General features: G+C 43.7%; 2 protein-coding genes across 2 annotated transcripts in view; one reads left to right on the top strand and one right to left on the bottom strand.

The window, feature by feature from the left end:
* Positions 1 to 565: 565 nt before the first annotated feature.
* LOC139571637 (phospholysine phosphohistidine inorganic pyrophosphate phosphatase-like) lies at positions 566 to 16,158 on the bottom strand. Its single transcript, XM_071394692.1, has 7 exons — positions 15,977 to 16,158; positions 14,439 to 14,626; positions 13,218 to 13,371; positions 11,870 to 11,933; positions 11,459 to 11,551; positions 11,018 to 11,109; positions 566 to 1,162 (listed from the first exon to the last, which is right to left on the bottom strand). Exons 1-7 carry the CDS (start codon positions 16,105 to 16,107, stop codon positions 1,066 to 1,068), a joined length of 819 nt encoding a protein of 272 aa, XP_071250793.1. The 5' UTR covers positions 16,108 to 16,158; the 3' UTR covers positions 566 to 1,065.
* Positions 16,159 to 18,924: 2,766 nt separating this feature from the next.
* The window catches only part of LOC139571638 (ornithine aminotransferase, mitochondrial-like), a 50,212-nt gene continuing 48,579 nt past the window's right edge, over positions 18,925 to 20,557 (top strand). Inside the window, exon 1 of the mRNA XM_071394693.1 lies at positions 18,925 to 19,189. The gene's annotated coding sequence lies outside the window, so the exon portion shown is untranslated. The remainder of the gene's footprint in view (positions 19,190 to 20,557) is intronic.

Raw genomic sequence — 20,557 nt, forward strand, 5'->3', positions numbered from 1 at the left:
CCAGTCCACTAGATCCAGTCCACTAGATCCAGCCCACTAGACCCAGCCCACTAGACCCAGCCCACTAGATCCAGTCCACTAGATCCACTAGACCCAGCCCACTAGACCCAGCCCACTAGATCCAGTCCACTAGATCCAGTCCACTAGACCCAGCCCACTAGACCCAGTCCACTAGATCCAGTCCATCTCAGGTAGTCATCACAGTAGTGGTGTCCCAGTGTGTACACAGACTCCTCAGAGCTGTGGGGCTGTACCTGGTGGGTTGCTGATTGGCTGATACTTTAAAGCAGTTGACTGTGTAAAATATAGGATGGTTTTCATTATACTCTTAAAACCCTGTCTGTCTGTCTGTCTGTCTTCAGTGTGTAAAGTGGCTACTGGCTTTAGGCACCTTCAGGTAAACATTAACTTACCTAACTAGCTGTCCTCTGACCATGAGGTTATTAACTTACCTAACTAGCTGCCCTCTGACCATGAGGTTATTAACTTACCTAACTAGTTACCCTCTGACCAGGAGGTTATTAACTAACCTAACTAGCTGTCCTCTGACCATGAGGTTATTAACTTACCTAACTAGCTGCCCTCTGACCATGAGGTTATTAACTTACCTAACTAGCTGCCCTCTGACCATGAGGTTATTAACTTACCTAACTAGTTACCCTCTGACCATGAGGTTATTAACTTACCTAACTAGTTACCCTCTGACCATGAGGTTATTAACTTACCTAACTAGCTGCCCTCTGACCATGAGGTTATTAACTAACCTAACTAGCTGCCCTCTGACCATGAGGTTAACTTACCTAACTAGCTATTAACTTCTATCTCCTCCATCTTGGCTCCAACATGGCTCTATCTCCTCTAAGACTGTGTTCTTCTATCTCCTCCATCTTGGCTCCAACATGGCTCTATCTCCTCTAAGACTGTGTTCTTCTATCTCCTCCATCTTGGCTCCAACATGGCTCTATGTTAGTGGGTTACTCCCTGTTGTCAGATCGTACCAGAGTAACCAGTAGTTGTGTGTGTGGTGTATTGTGGTGGTGAAGGTGGTTCTTCCTGGTCCTCTCCTCACTGACCCCGGAGCTTCAGGATGGTTTCCACAGCCTCCGCCAGGTTGTCCACATAGCCATCAGCTGTTACTGTGGGGTGCTTCTCATCACTGGGCCTGCAGAGAGACAGAGAGAGAGAGAGAGAGAGAGACAGAGAGAGAGAGAGAGAGACTGAATGCAGTGGTGTGCTCTATCTCCTCCATCTTGGCTCCAACATGGCTCTATGTTAATGAATGCAGTGGTGTGCTCCATCTCCTCCATCTTGGCTCCAACATGGCTCTATGTTAATGAATGCAGTGGTGTGCTCCATCTCCTCCATCTTGGCTCCAACACGGCTCTATGTTAATGAATGCAGTGGTGTGCTCTATCTCCTCCATCTTGGCTCCAACATGGCTCTATGTTAATGAATGCAGTGGTGTGCAGCATTGAATATTGAGGCTAGTCATGCATGCCTTGTGTTAACTCCTGTCAGTCAGCAAATCACATGTTATATGTCACATGCTTCCAAATACAACAGGTGTAGTAGACCTTACAGTGAAATGATGACTTACTGTACAAGCCCTTAACCAACAATGCTTTAAGAAGAAAAATGTGTTGTAAAATAACAGTAGCAAGGCTATATACAGGGTATTACGGTACAGAGTCAATGTGGAGGCTATATACAGGGTATTACGGTACAGAGTCAATGTGGAGGCTATATACAGGGTATTACGGTACAGAGTCAATGTGGAGGCTATATACAGGGGGTGCCGGTACAGAGTTAATGTGGAGGCTATATACAGGGGGTACTGGTACAGAGTCAATGTGGAGACTATATATAGGGAGTACTGGTACAGAGTCAATGTGGAGGCTATATACAGGAGGTACCGGTACAGAGTCAATGTGGAGGCTATATACAGGAGGTACCGGTACAGAGTCAATGTGGAGGCTGTATACAGGGGGTACCTGTACAGAGTCAATGTGGAGGCTATATACAGGGGGTACCGGTACAGAGTCAATGTGGAGGTTATATACAGGAGGTACCGGTACAGAGTCAATGTGGAGGCTGTATACAGGGGGTACCGGTACAGAGTCAATGTGGAGGTTATATACAGGGGGTACCTGTACAGAGTCAGTGTGGAGACTATATACAGGGGGTACCTGTACAGAGTCAATGTGGAGGTTATATACAGGGGGTACCGGTACAGAGTCAATGTGCGGGGGCACCGGTTAGTTGAGGTAATATGTACATGTAGGTAGAGCTATTAAAGTGACTATACATAGATAATAAACAGAGTAGCAGCGGTGTAGAAGAGGGGTCTGGGCAGCCCTTTGATTAGCTGTTCAGGAGTCTTATGGCTTGGGGGTAGAAGCTCTTTAGAAACCTCTTGGACCTAGACTTGGCACTCCGGTACCGCTTGCCGTGCGGTAGCAGAGAGAACAGTCTATGGCTTGGGTGGCTGGAGTCTGACAATTTTTATGGCCTTCCTCTGACACAGTGGACTGCACAGAGATGTGAGGGTTATGTGAGCTGGCCAGCTAATGGGGTGTGTGTGTGTGTGTGTGTTATGTGTGTGGGCAGGGTGTTATGTGTGTGTGTACAGGATGTTATGTGTGTGTGTGTGTGTGTGTGTACAGGGTGCTGTGTGTGTGGACAGGGTGTTATGTGTGTGTGTGTGTGTGTGTACAGGGTGCTGTGTGTGTGTGTGTGTGTGTGTGTGTACAGGGTGCTGTGTGTGTGGACAGGGTGTTATGTGGGTGTTGTGTGTGTGTGTGTGTGTGTGTGTGTGTGTACAGGGTGTTATGTGTGTGTGTGTGTGTGTGTGTGTGTGTGTGTGTGTGTATATGTGTGTGTGTACAGGGTGTTACGTCTCCTGTGACAGGATTACTGCCTCAGTCCCTCACCTTTCCACCCACCAGTGGCCTGATTGAGTTCACACACGCTGACACTAAGATACGCTACACACACGGCTAGAAAAGGCTTATTGTGTTACCAGCGGTGGTGATGAGACAATTACACCTTCTGTCTCTCTCTGTCCTCCAGTCACCTCTTCTTAAAATCTGCCCTGGTCTTCTCTCACCTAGTTATGCATGCCTGTCTGCCTGTCCTGTCCTGTGTGTGTGTCTGCCTGTCCTGTGTGTGTCTGCCTGTGTGTGTGTGTGTGTCTGCCTGTCCTGTGTGTGTGTGTCTGCCTGTCCTGTGTGTGTGTGTCTGCCTGTCCTGTGTGTGTGTCTGCCTGTCCTGTGTGTGTGTGTCTGCCTGTCCTGTGTGTGTGTCTGCCTGTCCTGTGTGTGTGTGTCTGCCTGTCCTGTGTGTGTGTGTCTGCCTGTCCTGTGTGTGTGTGTCTGCCTGTCCTGTGTGTGTGTGTCTGCCTGTCCTGTGTGTGTGTGTCTGCCTGTCCTGTGTGTGTGTGTCTGCCTGTCCTGTGTGTGTGTGTCTGCCTGTCCTGTGTGTGTGTCTGCCTGTGTGTGTGTGTGTGTCTGCCTGTCCTGTGTCTGCCTGTCCTGTGTGTGTGTCTGCCTGTGTGTGTGTGTGTGTCTGCCTGTGTGTGTGTGTGTGTCTGCCTGTCCTGTGTGTGTGTGTCTGCCTGTGTGTGTGTGTGTGTCTGCCTGTCCTGTGTCTGCCTGTCCTGTGTGTCTGTGTGTGTGTGTCTGCCTGTCCTGTGTGTGCCTATCTGCGTGTGTGTGTGTGTCTGCCTGTCTGTGTGTGCCTGTGTGTGTGTTCATTAAGCAGCCTTTGTCATCTGCTCTGCCATGAATAATGTAGGGTAGCCAGGTCAATGAGCATAAAGTATTCGGGACAGAGCAGTTAGTGGTACTGCTGAGGTAATGGACTGGTACTGGTACTGCTGAGGTAATGGACTGATTGGTACTGCTGAGGTAATGGACTGATTGGTACTGCTGAGGTAATGGACTGGTACTGGTACTGCTGAGGTAATGGACTGGTACTGGTGAGGTAATGGACTGGTACTGCTGAGGTAATGGACTGGTACTGGTACTGCTGAGGTAATGTACTGGTACTGCTGAGGTAATGGACTGGTACTGCTGAGGTAATGGACTGGTACTGCTGAGGTAATGGACTGGTACTGCTGAGGTAATGGACTGGTACTGGTACTGCTGAGGTAATGGACTGGTACTGGGACTGCTGAGGTAATGGACTGGTACTGGTACTGCTGAGGTAATGGACTGGTACTGGTACTGCTGAGGTAATGGACTGGTACTGGTACTGCTGAGGTAATGGACTGGTACTGGTACTGCTGAGGTAATGGATTGACTGGGACAGGGGACAGAACTGGGACTGAGAATAGGCTTGGGGCTAGGACTGGGCCTGTGGATGGGACTGAAGATATCTGAATATACTAACTACTGTGATATGTGGTTGTCCCACCTAGCTATCTGAATATACTAACTACTGTGATATGTGGTTGTCCCACCTAGCTATCTGAATATACTAACTACTGTGATATGTGGTTGTCCCACCTAGCTATCTGAATATACTAACTACTGTGATATGTGGTTGTCCCACCTAGCTATCTGAATATACTAACTACTGTGATATGTGGTTGTCCCACCTAGCTATCTGAATATACTAACCACTGTGATATGTGGTTGTCCCACCTAGCTATCTGAATATACTAACTACTGTGATATGTGGTTGTCCCACCTAGCTATCTGAATATACTAACTACTGTGATATGTGGTTGTCCCACCTAGCTATCTGAATATACTAACTACTGTGATATGTGGTTGTCCCACCTAGCTATCTGAATATACTAACTACTGTGATATGTGGTTGTCCCACCTAGCTATCTGAATATACTAACTACTGTGATATGTGGTTGTCCCACCTAGCTATCTGAATATACTAACTACTGTGATATGTGGTTGTCCCACCTAGCTATCTGAATATACTAACTACTGTGATATGTGGTTGTCCCACCTAGCTATCTGAATATACTAACTACTGTGATATGTGGTTGTCCCACCTAGCTATCTGAATATACTAACTACTGTGATATGTGGTTGTCCCACCTAGCTATCTGAATATACTAACTACTGTGATATGTGGTTGTCCCACCTAGCTATCTGAATATACTAACTACTGTGATATGTGGTTGTCCCACCTAGCTATCTGAATATACTAACTACTGTAATATGTGGTTGTCCCACCTAGCTATCTGAATATACTAACTACTGTGATATGTGGTTGTCCCACCTAGCTATCTGAATATACTAACTACTGTGATATGTGGTTGTCCCACCTAGCTATCTGAATATACTAACTACTGTGATATGTGGTTGTCCCACCTAGCTATCTGAATATACTAACTACTGTGATATGTGGTTGTCCCACCTAGCTATCTGAATATACTAACTACTGTGATATGTGGTTGTCCCACCTAGCTATCTGAATATACTAACTACTGTGATATGTGGTTGTCCCACCTAGCTATCTGAATATACTAACTACTGTGATATGTGGTTGTCCCACCTAGCTATCTGAATATACTAACTACTGTGATATGTGGTTGTCCCACCTAGCTATCTGAATATACTAACTACTGTGATATGTGGTTGTCCCACCTAGCTATCTGAATATACTAACTACTGTGATATGTGGTTGTCCCACCTAGCTATCTGAATATACTAACTACTGTAATATGTGGTTGTCCCACCTAGCTATCTGAATATACTAACCACTGTGATATGTGGTTGTCCCACCTAGCTATCTGAATATACTAACTACTGTGATATGTGGTTGTCCCACCTAGCTATCTGAATATACTAACTACTGTGATATGTGGTTGTCCCACCTAGCTATCTGAATATACTAACTACTGTGATATGTGGTTGTCCCACCTAGCTATCTGAATATACTAACTACTGTGATATGTGGTTGTCCCACCTAGCTATCTGAATATACTAACTACTGTGATATGTGGTTGTCCCACCTAGCTATCTGAATATACTAACTACTGTGATATGTGGTTGTCCCACCTAGCTATCTGAATATACTAACCACTGTAATATGTGGTTGTCATATGTAATATAAGCAAGTTCATACAGCTGCTATGTTTCAATATGTTGCTACATAGTTGAAAGGCTACGCAAGGCAAGGGAGGAACAGAGTTCCCAGGAGAGTTCATCAGATCAGATTGTTCCCATGCTATTTTCTGTCTCAACATCAGCAGTCAGATCTCAGAGGTATTCTACATTTCACTCTGTTGGGAGTCCCAGTGCAAACCTGTTCTACATTCAATAACAGTTCTCAGAGCTTCCCCATGGGACATGACAATCACATCTCCACCAGCTAGCTAGCATGACACTCACATCTCCACCAGCTAGCTAGCATGACACTCACATCTCCACCAGCTAGCTAGCATGACACTCACATCTCCACCAGCTAGCTAGCATGACACTCACATCTCCACCAGCTAGCTAGCATGACACTCACATCTCCACCAGCTAGCTAGCATGACACTCACATCTCCACCAGCTAGCTAGCATGACACTCACATCTCCACCAGCTAGTTAGCATGACAATCACATCTCCACCAGCTAGCTAGCATGACACTCACATCTCCACCAGCTAGCTAGCATGACAATCACATCTCCACCAGCTAGCTAGCATGACAATCACATCTCCACCAGCTAGTTAGCATGACACTCACATCTCCACCAGCTAGCTAGCATGACAATAACATCTCCACCAGCTAGCTAGCATGACACTCACATCTCCACCAGCTAGCTAGCATGACACTCACATCTCCACCAGCTAGCTAGCATGACACTCACATCTCCACCAGCTAGCTAGCATGACACTCACATCTCCACCAGCTAGCTAGCATGACACTCACATCTCCACCAGCTAGCTAGCATGACAATCACAATCACATCACATCATGTATCTGTTAAGGGGGGGGGGGGGGGGTGGAGCCATGTATCTGTTAAGGGTGAAGGGGGTGGAGCAATGTATCTGTTAAGGGGGGGGGGGGTGGAGCCATGTATCTGTTAAGGGGGGGGGGGGGGTGGAGCCATGTATCTGTTAAGGGGGGGGGAGCCATGTATCTGTTAAGGGGGGGGGGGGTGGAGCCATGTATCTGTTAAGGGGGGGGGGGGGGGTGGAGCCATGTATCTGTTAAGGGGGGGGGGGAGCCATGTATCTGTTAAGGGGGGGGTTACACTTAGCTACCAAACATTCCATCCACACAATAAAGTGTTCTCCGACAACAAGCATTTATCATCACCGGGAGAAAGACAACAAGCATTTATCATCACCGGGAGAAAGACAACAAGCATTTATCATCACCGGGAGAAAGACAACAAGCATTTATCATCAACGGGAGAAAGACAACAAGCATTTATCATCACCGGGAGAAAGACAACAAGCATTTATCATCACCGGGAGAAAGACAACAAGCATTTATCATCACCGGGAGAAAGACAACAAGCATTTATCATCACCGGGAGAAAGACAACAAGCATTTATCATCACCGGGAGAAAGACAACAAGCATCTATCATCACCGGGGGAAAGACAACAAGCATTTATCATCACCGGGAGAAAGACAACAAGCATCTATCATCACCGGGAGAAAGACAACAAGCATCTATCATCACTGGGAGAAAGACAACAAGCATCTATCATCACCGGGAGAAAGACAACAAGCATCTATCATCACCGGGAGAAAGACAACAAGCATCTATCATCACCGGGAGAAAGACAACAAGCATTTATCATCACCGGGAGAAAGACAACAAGCATTTATCATCACCGGGAGAAAGACAACAAGCATCTATCATCACCGGGGGAAAGACAACAAGCATCTATCATCACCGGGAGAAAGACAACAAGCATTTATCATCACCGGGAGAAAGACAACAAGCATTTATCATCACCGGGAGAAAGACAACAAGTATTTATCATCACCGGGAGAAAGACAACATGTGTTATAAGCAGCCACATAGGAAGGCCTGGTGGGAACTACACAGGAGGCCTGAGACAGAGCAGCGACCGGTTGACTTGGTCTAGTCCCAAATAGCATCCTATCCCCTACATAGTGCACTACTACGTTTGAACTACTAAGTTAATAGGGTTCCGTTTGGAACGTAACCTTGGAGACAGCCAGCTGTGTTTTCCCCACATCTCGCTGTGGTTTATGGCCGTTCCCTGCCCTCCACAGAGTTTACGGGGTCGTGCAAGGCTAAACAAGGCTAAACAAGGCTAAATCTCACGTCTCACACTGAAAGTAGCAGACAGTGTTTGTGTGAGGCTGAACAGCCATCTGGACATCTGTTACATGACGCCACACACACACACCGTCGGCCCCCTTTGGCTCAGATCAGTGCCAATTTGTCACTGTGTGTGTGTGTGTGTATATATGTACACTACTGTTCAAAAGTTTGGGGTCACTTAGAAATGTCCTTGTTTTTGAAAGAAAAGCAAATTTTTTGTCCATTAAAATAACATCAAATTGATCAGAAATACAGTGTAGACATTGTTAATGTTGTAAATGACTATTGTAGGTGAATGGAATATCTACATAGGCGTACAGAGGCCCATTATCAGCAACCATCACTCCTGTGTTCTAATGGCACGTTGTGTTAGTTAATCCACGTTTATCATTTTAAAAGGCTAATGGATCATTAGAAAACCCTTTTGCTATTATGTTAGCATGACTGAAAACTGTTGTCCTGATTAAAGAAGCAATACAACTGGCCTTCTTTAGACTAGTTGAGTATCTGGAGCATCAGCATTTGTGGGTTCGATTACAGGCTCAAAATAGCCAGAAACAAAGACCTTTCTTCTGAAACTCGTCAGTCTATTCTTGTTCTCAGAAATGAAGGTATTCAATGCGAGAAACTGGCTCTAACCAGAATAGAAAGAAGAGTGGGAGGCCCCGGTGCACAAGAGAACAAGTACATTAGAGTGTATAGTTTGAGAAACAGACACCTCACAAGTCCTCAACTGGCAGCTTCATTAAATAGTACCCGCAAAACACCAGTCTCAACATCAACAGTGAAGAGCCTTCTAGGCATTATTTACTCTGCCTTCTAGGCAGAGTTGCTAAGAAAAAGCCATATCTCAGACTGGCCAATAAAAACAAAAGATTAAGATGGGCAAAAGAACACAGACACTGGACAGAGGAACTCTGCCTAGAAGGCCAGCATCCCGGAGTCGCCTCTTCACTGATGACCCAGTGGGACTCTGAGACCAGGCTAACCCAGTGGGGGGGGGGGGGGGGGACTCTGAGACCAGGCTAACCCAGTGGGGGGGGGGGACTCTGAGACCAGGCTAACCCAGTGGGGGGGACTCTGAGACCAGGCTAACCCAGTGGGGGGGACTCTGAGACCAGGCTAACCCAGTGGGGGGGACTCTGAGACCAGGCTAACCCAGTGGGGGGGACTCTGAGACCAGGCTAACCCAGTGGGGGGGACTCTGAGACCAGGCTAACCCAGTGGGGGGGGACGGGACTCTGAGACCAGGCTAACCCAGTGGGGAGGTATTGTACTCTACATATGGACATCTAATAATATTAATAAATTACATTTCTAAAGGGCTTTTCATTATACAAGAATATATCTAAGTGCATTAGTCAGTCTAGTCAGACTACAGACTCATACAGAGAGGTAGCAGTAATCTAGTCAGACTACAGACTCATACAGAGAGGTAGCAGTAATCTAGTCAGACTACAGACTCATACAGAGAGGTAGCAGTAATCTAGTCAGACTACAGACTCATACAGAGAGGTAGCAGTAATCTAGTCAGATTACAGACTCATACAGAGAGGTAGCAGTAATCTAGTCAGACTACAGACTCATACAGAGAGGTAGCAGTAATCTAGTCAGACTACAGACTCATACAGAGAGGTAGCAGTAATCTAGTCAGATTACAGACTCATACAGAGAGGTAGCAGTAATCTAGTCAGACTACAGACTCATACAGAGAGGTAGCAGTAATCTAGTCAGATTACAGACTCATACAGAGAGGTAGCAGTAATCTAGTCAGACTACAGACTCATACAGAGAGGTAGCAGTAATCTAGTCAGACTACAGACTAATACAGAGAGGTAGCAGTAATCTAGTCAGACTACAGACTCATACAGAGAGGTAGCAGTAATCTAGTCAGATTACAGACTAATACAGAGAGGTAGCAGTAATCTAGTCAGACTACAGACTCATACAGAGAGGTAGCAGTAATCTAGTCAGACTACAGACTCATACAGAGAGGTAGCAGTAATCTAGTCAGACTACAGACTCATACAGAGAGGTAGCAGTAATCTAGTCAGACTACAGACTCATACAGAGAGGTAGCAGTAATCTAGTCAGATTACAGACTCATACAGAGAGGTAGCAGTAATCTAGTCAGATTACAGACTAATACAGAGAGGTAGCAGTAATCTAGTCAGACTACAGACTCATACAGAGAGGTGGCAGTAATCTAGTCAGACTACAGACTCATACAGAGAGGTAGCAGTAATCTAGTCAGACTACAGACTCATACAGAGAGGTAGCAGTAATCTAGTCAGACTACAGACTCATACAGAGAGGTAGCAGTAATCTAGTCAGATTACAGACTCATACAGAGAGGTAGCAGTAATCTAGTCAGACTACAGACTAATACAGAGAGGTAGCAGTAATCTAGTCAGACTACAGACTCATCAATCATCCTAAAAGGAGAAGAGTATGGATGGGTTTGTGGCAGAGCTGCATTTAACATTTGGATAACATAAAATATATTTTCAGCATATTCTTATTGAAATAAACAAAAACTATAATGGTCAGTTTCACAGACACGGAGTAAGACTTGGACCAAAAAGTTCTCTCAATGGGGACTCTCCATCGAAAATAGTATTTTTAGTCCTTAGACTTAGATGTTGTGTTAGACCGCCCTCTTGTGGTCGTTGATGGAACAGTTGGTTTCTGCCTGCATTAATATCAACGATGTGAAGCCAAACATACGGACGTCAACATACATAAACGAACACCTACCTGTATTTTCCTGTCCTCACTTGGACACCCTTCATTCCACAGTGTTGCGCCCCGCCCACATCATTCACCAGATCGTCACCAATCATCAGAGTCTGACAGACAGAGAGAGAGAGAGACACAGACAGAGAGAGAAAGAAGAGAGAGACAGACAGACAGACAGACAGACAGACAGACAGACAGACAGACAGACAGACAAAGAAGAGAGAGAGAAAGAAGAGAGAGACAGACAGACAGACAAAGAGAGAGAGAAAGAAGAGAGAGACAGACAGACAGACAGACAAAGAAGAGAGAGACAAAGAAGAGAGACAAAGAAGAGACAGAGACAAAGAAGAGACAGAGACAGAGACAGAGACAGACAGACAGACAGAGAGAGAGAGAAGGAAGATGGCTCAGAATCCTCAATAAATTAATGTATGTGCTGGACGTTAACAGAAAGCCTACCTGGTGTGACTGAATCCCCATGTCATCTAGAACTTTCTGAAAGAACATGGGGTCTGGCTTCCCAATGACCTCAGCTTCTACATCACAGGCGTACTGATGGAGAGAAACACAAAGACAGTTGACAGAGATGATCACAAGTTCCCACAAAGGTCTGGGAACGTATCAACGTGCTTTGACTTTTAATTGTTTTTTTTTTAAAGAGTAGGTGAGTTTATTATTATTATTTATTATTGTATTTTTGTATATATAATAATTATTATATACGCTCGTCTGTTACTTTCACTTTGTCATATTGTTGTCTAATATCTTTTCATTTTTGTTTTGAATGTTCATAATTGTAAAATGCAAAAATAAAATATATATATATTTTAAAACTCACCAACTCTGTGTGTGTAGCGTAATACCACCCACCTCCAATGCTTTCATGTAAACCCCAACATCCAGTTTCAGGCCATCATCTTCTTTGTAGTACTTCCTATAAAGATAACACAGTGGACCTCAGGGTTAAAGTACAGCTGTAGCTAACTTCCTATAAAGATAACACAGTGGACCTCAGGGTTAAAGTACAGCTGTAGCTAACTTCCTATAAAGATAACACAGTGGACCTCAGGGTTAAAGTACAGCTGTAGCTAACTTCCTATAAAGATAACACAGTGGACCTCAGGGTTAAAGTACAGCTGCAGGTAACTTCCTATAAAGATAACACAGTGGACCTCAGGGTTAAAATACAGCTGCAGGTAACTTCCTATAAAGATAACACAGTGGACATCAGGGTTAAAGTACAGCTGCAGGTAACTTCCTATAAAGGTAACACAGTGGACATCAGGGTTAAAGTACAGCTGCAGGTAACTTCCTATAAAGATAACACAGTGGACCTCAGGGTTAAAGTACAGCTGTAGGTAACTTCCGATAAGATAACACAGTGGACCTCAGGGTTAAAGCAGAGCTGTAGGTAACTTCCTATAAAGATAACACAGTGGACCTCAGGGTTAAAGTACAGCTGTAGGTAACTTCCTATAAAGATAACACAGTGGACCTCAGGGTTAAAGTACAGCTGTAGCTAACTTCCTATAAAGATAACACAGTGGACCTCAGGGTTAAAGTACAGCTGTAGGTAACTTCCTATAAAGATAACACAGTGGACCTCAGGGTTAAAGCAGAGCTGTAGGTAACTTCCTATAAAGATAACACAGTGGACCTCAGGGTTAAAGTACAGCTGCAGGTAACTTCCTATAAAGATAACACAGTGGACCTCAGGGTTAAAATAGAGCTGCAGGTAACTTCCTATAAAGATAACACAGTGGACCTCAGGGTTAAAGTACAGCTGCAGGTAACTTCCGATAAAGATAACACAGTGGACCTCAGGGTTAAAGCAGAGCTGTAGGTAACTTCCTATAAAGATAACACAGTGGACCTCAGGGTTAAAATAGAGCTGCAGGTAACTTCCTATAAAGATAACACAGTGGACCTCAGGGTTAAAATAGAGCTGCAGGTAACTTCCTATAAAGATAACACAGTGGACCTCAGGGTTAAAGTAGGTGCTGTAGGTAACTTCCTATAAAGATAACACAGTGGACCTCAGGGTTAAAGTACAGCTGCAGGTAACTTCCTATAAAGATAACACAGTGGACCTCAGGGTTAAAGCACAGCTGCAGGAATATCTTTCTAAATAAATCAGGCCTTTATGACTGGATTGTTACTACACGATAATAGCATTATTATCCAAGAATAAAGTGTATATATGTGTGTGTGTACCTACCCTCTGCCCAGAGAGAACAGTACTGGTTTCTCCAGCCCTATGAGAACTCTGAAGGCATCGTTGAGGTTCTGGTAGGAGAACTTCTCCGCTGCGTCTCCCATGACAACACAGTTGGGGTTGGCCTTCTCAACACTGTCAAACTCAGGGACAACACCTGCAACGAACCAAACAAACACAGTATACATGATCACTTTGCATAGAAATAGACTAATACATATTTTTTTTTAAACAAACTTTATTGTCCATTTAAGTAACAAAGAATGGAAAATTGTCTTGGGTGCTCTGGATTACATTAAAAGGAGAACGGACATAAAAACACAGACATTCAGCAACTTATTTAGGATCTCTCAGTAATTTATCCCGGGAAAAGGGAGTGGATTTGGGCGGTAAATCCGGGTAAATGGGTTCCCGCAATTCAACCCTAGTCTCCAACCGAGTGGCAGGGTAGCCTAGTGGTTAGAGCGTTGGACTAGTCACCGAAAGGTTGCAAGTTTTAATCCCCGAACTGACAAGGTACAAATCTGTCGTTCTGCCCCTGAACAGGCAGTTAAACCCACTGTAGGCCGTCATTGTAAATAAGAATTTGTTCTTAACTGACTTGCCTGGTTAAATAAAGGTTAAAAAAAAATATTAAAGGATGCTTGCACTTAGTGGCTGTGGTCATTGAAGACCCAGGTTGCTTTCCTTGTGAGGTTCTGTGTGTAAAGTTCTTGGGAGTTGTGGCTGTTTGCTGCCCGACTAGATCTGCCATGACTACGTGTGCCAGTTTACTCCTGTTCCGGACTGAGCGGTTCCTCATACCAGGATAGGACGTTGAAGACACTCTGGATAGCTTTAGTCACACAGGGAGGCAGAATCAGGAAGAACAAATGACAGATGACTTCGAGCCAGGCTAGGTAAGAGTAGCTGTGTGTGTATGAAACTTGTGAACTGTGGAAAGAGTCTCTTAATGTACAATGAACATAATTTGTGTGCTCCCCGAGTGGCACAGCGGTCTAAGGCACTGCATCTCAGTGCTTGAGGCATTATTGGTTCAATTCCAGGCTGTATCACAACCGGCCGTGATTGGGAGTCCCAAAGGGCGACGCACAATTGGCCCAGCGTCGTCCGGGTTTAGCCGGTGTAGGCCCGTCATTGTAATAAGAATTTGTTCTTAAACTGCCTAGTTAAATAAATAAAAGGTTACATAAAAAAAAAATCACGAACATGATTAATCAATACCATCGTAAACCAGCAGGTGGGGTCGTAGCCCCCTCTCCTTCAGGACAGCCACGGCAGCCGGGGCTGGGGAGAACACCTCAGACACAGAGATATCAAAGCCCATCCTCTGCAGCTTGGCTACAAACACCTCCCGTGTGGCCTGGGTCTCGTTGGTACAGAAACGCAGCTGCAGGTCCGAGGCCTTTAGCCTGTATGGAGAAAGCTATTGACGTAATCCATTTTTTACATTGAACATTTTAGTCATTTGGCAAAATGTTCTTATTCAGAGCGACTTACAGTAAAAGTGGATTCATCCTAAATTAGTGAGGTGAGACAACCACATATCTCAAGTCATAGTCAGGAAATGTTCCTCAAAGTAGTCATCAACACAGTCAGTATGAAAAGACAAGTCGAGTGTAATTATTATATATTTTTTTGCGTTATGGGATTTAATCAAGACATTTTGATAACCTCATTAATCTCATTCATCAAACACGTCCTTATATGCGCTATGCAAAGTTTTCCAGGGGATTAGGTTTGATTACCATTGGGTTGTAGTTCTTCCGTATTAATCAAGGATATTATTTAATACGGAAGAACTACAACCTCCATGCACCTGCTGGTAGTAAGTCCAGGTGAGTTTACTGTTCTAATAGGGGTTGACATTATAACCTTGGTAGACTGCAGAACAGATACAGTAAAACCACATTCTCTACTTTATTCTGAACCAAAAAAACAAAACCCCAGAAGAGAAATAGAAACAAATCCAATCATTAGGCTACAATGAATCTCTGCATGTGTTGAAGGACATTCAACTGATCTGCACGTTTACACATTGCATTTATTTTTTTAAAATTTTATTCGATTGTATAAATAATGTATTCAGAGCTTCAGTGAGTGACAGCTCTGGAGCAAACTTGCCACCACACCCCCTTATCAGTTTTGAATGTCTGACATTTAGATTTCACAACAGACTGACCCAAAACCAGACTCACCTGAGACTAACCCATTCCATAGTTAAACACCGTTCAGAACCTAACTCGACACATGTAATAGGAGCGTCATAGAGCTGGAATAGAGCGTCCTGTTTCTGCAGTAGATCGTGTGTGTTCTGCTGCTACGTTTCAATATGAATTCATCTAAAAGGCTAAATCGTTGTAGCCCATCGTTGCTGATGTATAAAACCTCAATTTTCTCACTGCTTCTACCTACGGAGACAGTCATATAAAACGCTACACGTCTAAAGACTTTGAATGCAAGTTTTCCAACTGCTGTCGGCCATGCAGAAAAAGAGTGAAAACTCAAAGAGTTGGCTAGGAACTGATGAGCTCAATCACAAACCAGAACAACCACACGGCCGCTTCACTGCTGGCTGACGATCGGCAATAGATTTGCCCCGTTCAGGCATGTTCTAGTCAAATACATGCAACATTTCTATCTGAAGGAGTCTAGCTAATATGTTTTTACCCGGACCCACTGTCCCGAAACATTGTCCGTATTCTGAAAGCTATACTGGGCATAGACCGACGTCTGCATAGTAGCCTACCTAACCTCCTCACCTTTTAACCGCTTCTACGGAGCCTGGAATTGGAGTGCCGCCGTCTTCTCCAGCATCATATAACACGCCGCACATGTCTAAAATCACACCTTTCAGACTTTTGACGGAGTCTTCCCAGCTGGTAGCTGCCATGACGAAAAAAGTGACACCAGTGAAAGAGCTGATTCTTCTTCTACTTCTGGATCGCATCCAACTGTTAGGTGCATACATCGCCACCTACTGTACTGGAGTGTGAGGCCAGTCACGGCCGACCTACATTATATTCTCTATATTATTCCTGTTCCTGCACCATGCCAACGGCCTGGGAGGACAGGACACCACCACTCATTAAAACCCAGTTACCCCATTCCACTACTTAGCTTCTATGTGTTTCTGCACCATGCCAACACCTTGACCTTAGAGAGCCTTTTTATTTCTCTATTTGGTTAGGTCAGGGTGTGATTAGGGTGGGCATTCTAGTTTTTCGTTTTCTATGTTGGCCTGGTATGGTTCCCAATCAGAGGCAGCTGTCTATCATTGTCTCTGATTGGGGATCATATTTAGGCAGCCTTTTTCCCACCTGTTGTTTGTGGGATCTTGTTTTTGTGTAGCTGCCTGTGAACACTGCATTTACGTCACGTTTCTGTATTGTTTTTGGTGAGTTTCATTTATTAAAACATGTGGAACTCTACGCACACTGCGCCTTGGTCCACTTCTAACAACGATCGTGACACATAGTCACTTTACCCCCACCTACATGTACAAATTACCTGGACTAACCTGTACCCCTGCACATTGACTCTGTACCGGTACCCCCTGTATATAGCCTCCACATTGACTCTGTACCGGTACCCCCTGTATATAGCCTCCACATTGACTCTGTACCGGTACCCCCTGTATATGGCCTCCACATTGACTCTGTACCGGTACCCCCTGTATATAGCCTCCACATTGACTCTGTACCGGTACCCCCTGTATATAGCCTCCACATTGACTCTGTACCGGTACCCCCTGTATATAGCCTCCACATTGACTCTGTACCGGTACCCCCTGTATGTAGCCTCATTATTGTTATTTTATTGTGTTACTTTTTATTACATTTTTTATTTTATTTTATTTAGTAAATATTTTCTTAACTCTATTTCTTGACCTGCGTTGTTGGTTAAGGGATTGTAAGTAAGCATTTCACGGTAAGGTCTACACCTGTTGTATTCCGGCGCATGTGACAAATACCATTCGATTTGATTTGAAGTGCCTCCCAGAACTCCAGAATCAGTGAAGGCATCACATTGACTGTGTTATGTGACTGTACATCTGCTTTGTTGAGAAAGAGATGTATGCCTCAAGTGGTGAAGCAAGACCTCTTAAGGTAATAATATAAATTAGAACTGTATATAGCTTCATATGTCATTGTAATGTGAACATTTTATGACTGTATTCAGATGTGATACTGCAAGAAATGCAAGTAAGGATTTCATTGGAGACTTCATATACAGTACCATGTGTATCCTGTACATACGACTAATACAAAACTTGTATTCAGATATAAAATACATTCTAAACTTTAACAAAGGATCACTTTCATAATAATCACCCGTCTACTAATTTTAGATAAATCTTTTGCCTTCCTGACGTGTCTCCCTCGTGGTGGGTGAATGCTGGAGGCCCAGGGACTCTCAGGGGTGAGTTTGGGTATCGCCCAAAGGCCGGCAGATGGTAATATTGAGTCGTTTCATTTGACCGTTCAAAGGGAACGCACGCAGCTGGCGATACATGCAGACTGCTGCAACCTGATTGGCTGAACGCGATACGCAAACTTCCGGGACTTGCATAAAACAAAATCTAATGTAATCCATTTTTAGATTTATTTTTAAGGCAGCAGAATGGGAAGACTGTGCAAGGGGTGTGTGTTAGATTTTCACTAACGACTGTATGTATTTAGGCCACAGTATTTCACCCCTAATCCTGCCACCTTTCAATCACAATCAAAACGGACCTTTTAGTTATACTCATCAATAAAGACATTTTGATTGATTTGATCAGACCATACTGTATGCACATGTTTTTTTTTTAAACTCACTTCACATTTTATTAAATAGCATACATGTATGATTCAATCGATTCAAGGGACATCTACACTTTTTATGGGGAATCAAATCAAAGTTTATTTGTCACGTGCGCCGAATACAACAGGTGTAGACCTTTACAGTGAAATGCTTACCTACAGGCTCTAACCAATAGTGCAAAAAAGGTATTAGGTTGAACAACAGGTAGGTAAAGAAATAAAACAACAGTAAAAAGACAGGCTATATACAGTAGCGAGGTGAAGATTGTTCTCTACCGGAACTATTTATATTGATCCCCCTGATTAGTCACCGTCCACTAAACCTGATACCACTGTGTTTTGCTGAATGTCCCAGGGCCCAGCTGCGGTTCAAACACACGTAGACTATGTTAGGTAACTATTGCAGCTTCACAGGCTGTGTCAACAAGTAGGGCTGGATATTGGTCAATTTCTGTCTTTTAAACAGCGAAGCCAGTTGAGGAGTGAAAAAAATAATTCATATTGATCTTTAAAGATCACCAAAACATACATTTAATATGCTTTTTTTTCAACATGCAAAATGAAGACTAAGCTATTCAAATCATGAACTTCGCATCTTGACATGTTTCCTATTGATTATGATGAATAAAAAAAAAAAGAGAGATCACACTCGCTCTTCTAAAGAACATTATTAAAAAATGCTTATTAAATACAACAAAAATAAGAAACAAATAGGCACTAGGCATGGAGGTATTTATGCACAAATGAACACGTAAAAATGTGACCAAAATCATCGCAATGATTTGTTGATATTGCATCATTGAAGTTGCGCGTCATCCGTGCTTTGCTCAATGCCATTTAGCGCATTTTGGACCAATTCTAGACATATACCACTTTCCTTTACTAATGGCGTTGCTACTTGGAATAGTTTCACCAAGACAAACGGCGATATTATATTTAAAAAAAGAAGGGTAATCTCTTTGAAGTGTATATCCACTCAATCCAAATGAGTTTTCTATAGACAGACAACATCTGGGGCGGGTCATGACAGTGAACCGAAGCAGTTGACGTCGCTCAACTTGTTCACAACAGCGTTCGCTCCTGACTGAACACGGCCGCCGGGGATCTGACAAGTGCCTTTGAGGTTTCCTGTTTCTGGACATTAAAAAACCACGTTATTTTCAACAGGAGGTAATATTTTAAAGGTCATTCGAGTGAAAGTACAAGTTAATTTTGAGTGATTAGTTAGATAGCTTGGTGGCAGGAGTTTCTCCGGTTAGACGGCTCTAGCAAGCGGGGTAACGTTAGGTAACGGTTGCCAGCCGGCGTTGTATCACGTAACGTAGTTACAGCTAGTAGCTAGCTAAAGTGGCGTTTGCAATACCATCTGGTTTAGCTAACGAATGTAACTAGTTAGTTATAGCTATATTTTCCAACCCAAAATAAACCATATTTCGTCGATAGCGCACAAACTGGTGAAGTTGGCTATCAAGTTAGCATGCCATAGCTAGCAACAGTAACGTTAGCTAGCCACCTCGTAACAACAGCAGCTCAGGTAGCTTCGACCCGCAACTAACGTTAGCCGTTTTAAATTACCATTTTATAGTAGCTAACAATTTAGACTTGAACTTTTAATGTTACCGATGGCTATTTGTTACAGATGGCGGGAGTCAAAATTGTTAATATAAATGGTCATTTAAATGGAAAAATGAAGGACGAAGCTACCGCTCAGGTAATTTTCCATGAACTCGGCAGTGGGTTGGTTGGTGAGGAGAGCAGTTAGCTAAATTAGATTTGTTTTCATGCCAACTAGCTAGGATTAGCACTCTGTGTCAACAGGCTCGCCCTGTTTTAATTTCAACGACAGATGGTTGTTGACGATGCTTAAGTTGGGAGGTGCCGGAACACCCAATGAGAGCTGGAGCGGGGTGCTCTGACGTGAGGTTACCGGAACGCGTGAAGAAAAGAAAGGTGACAAACAACGTAGCTGCGCAGAGTAAACAGCCATGTGGTTTACTATCTATGGTGGTGAAATGGTCAGCGCTCTCCAAGGTGCTGATTAATCCATAGCATTTTAGAAGTCACTGCAGAACACCCGCCATACGCATAACCTATATGCCACTATATGCCAACATAGAGGTGGGGTTTAAAGAAGTCCTAACTTCTGATAGCACATTTTTAAAGCATCAATGTACAGCAACGTTTTTAGACGTTACAGCAGAACACCCGGTCATATGCATATACATACTCAACTGTGGTGCTTACAAGACCCTAATTTAATATTATTTAAGACATCAATGTAGCAGTATAACAAATATCCCAATATCGGAATATAATTTAAAATAAAATAAATCAATGTAGGTTACATAACTAGCACAGGGAGACAGAGAGGCTGCTGCCTACCTACAGACTTGAAATCATTGGCCATTTTTAATAAATGGAACACTAGTCACTTTAATAATGTCACTTTAAGATTGTTTACATATCTCACATTACTCATCTCATATGTACAGTTGAAGTGGGAAGTTTACATCCACTTATGTTGGATTCATTAAAACT

The sequence above is a fragment of the Salvelinus alpinus genome, chromosome 3 (genome assembly GCF_045679555.1).
Source record: "Salvelinus alpinus chromosome 3, SLU_Salpinus.1, whole genome shotgun sequence".
NCBI lineage: Eukaryota > Metazoa > Chordata > Actinopteri > Salmoniformes > Salmonidae > Salvelinus > Salvelinus alpinus.

Excerpts from the sequence above, each read along its gene's own strand:
- LOC139571637 (XM_071394692.1), bottom strand. The coding sequence starts at position 16,107 with ATGGCAGCTACCAGCTGGGAAGACTCCGTCAAAAGTCTGAAAGGTGTG. Across the intron at positions 11,934-13,217 it reads CTGTTCTCTCTGGGCAGAGG|GAAGTACTACAAAGAAGATG; the intron begins GTAGGTACACAC and ends TTATCTTTATAG. Across the intron at positions 11,110-11,458 it reads TGGGGATTCAGTCACACCAG|ACTCTGATGATTGGTGACGA; the intron begins GTAGGCTTTCTG and ends TCTGTCTGTCAG.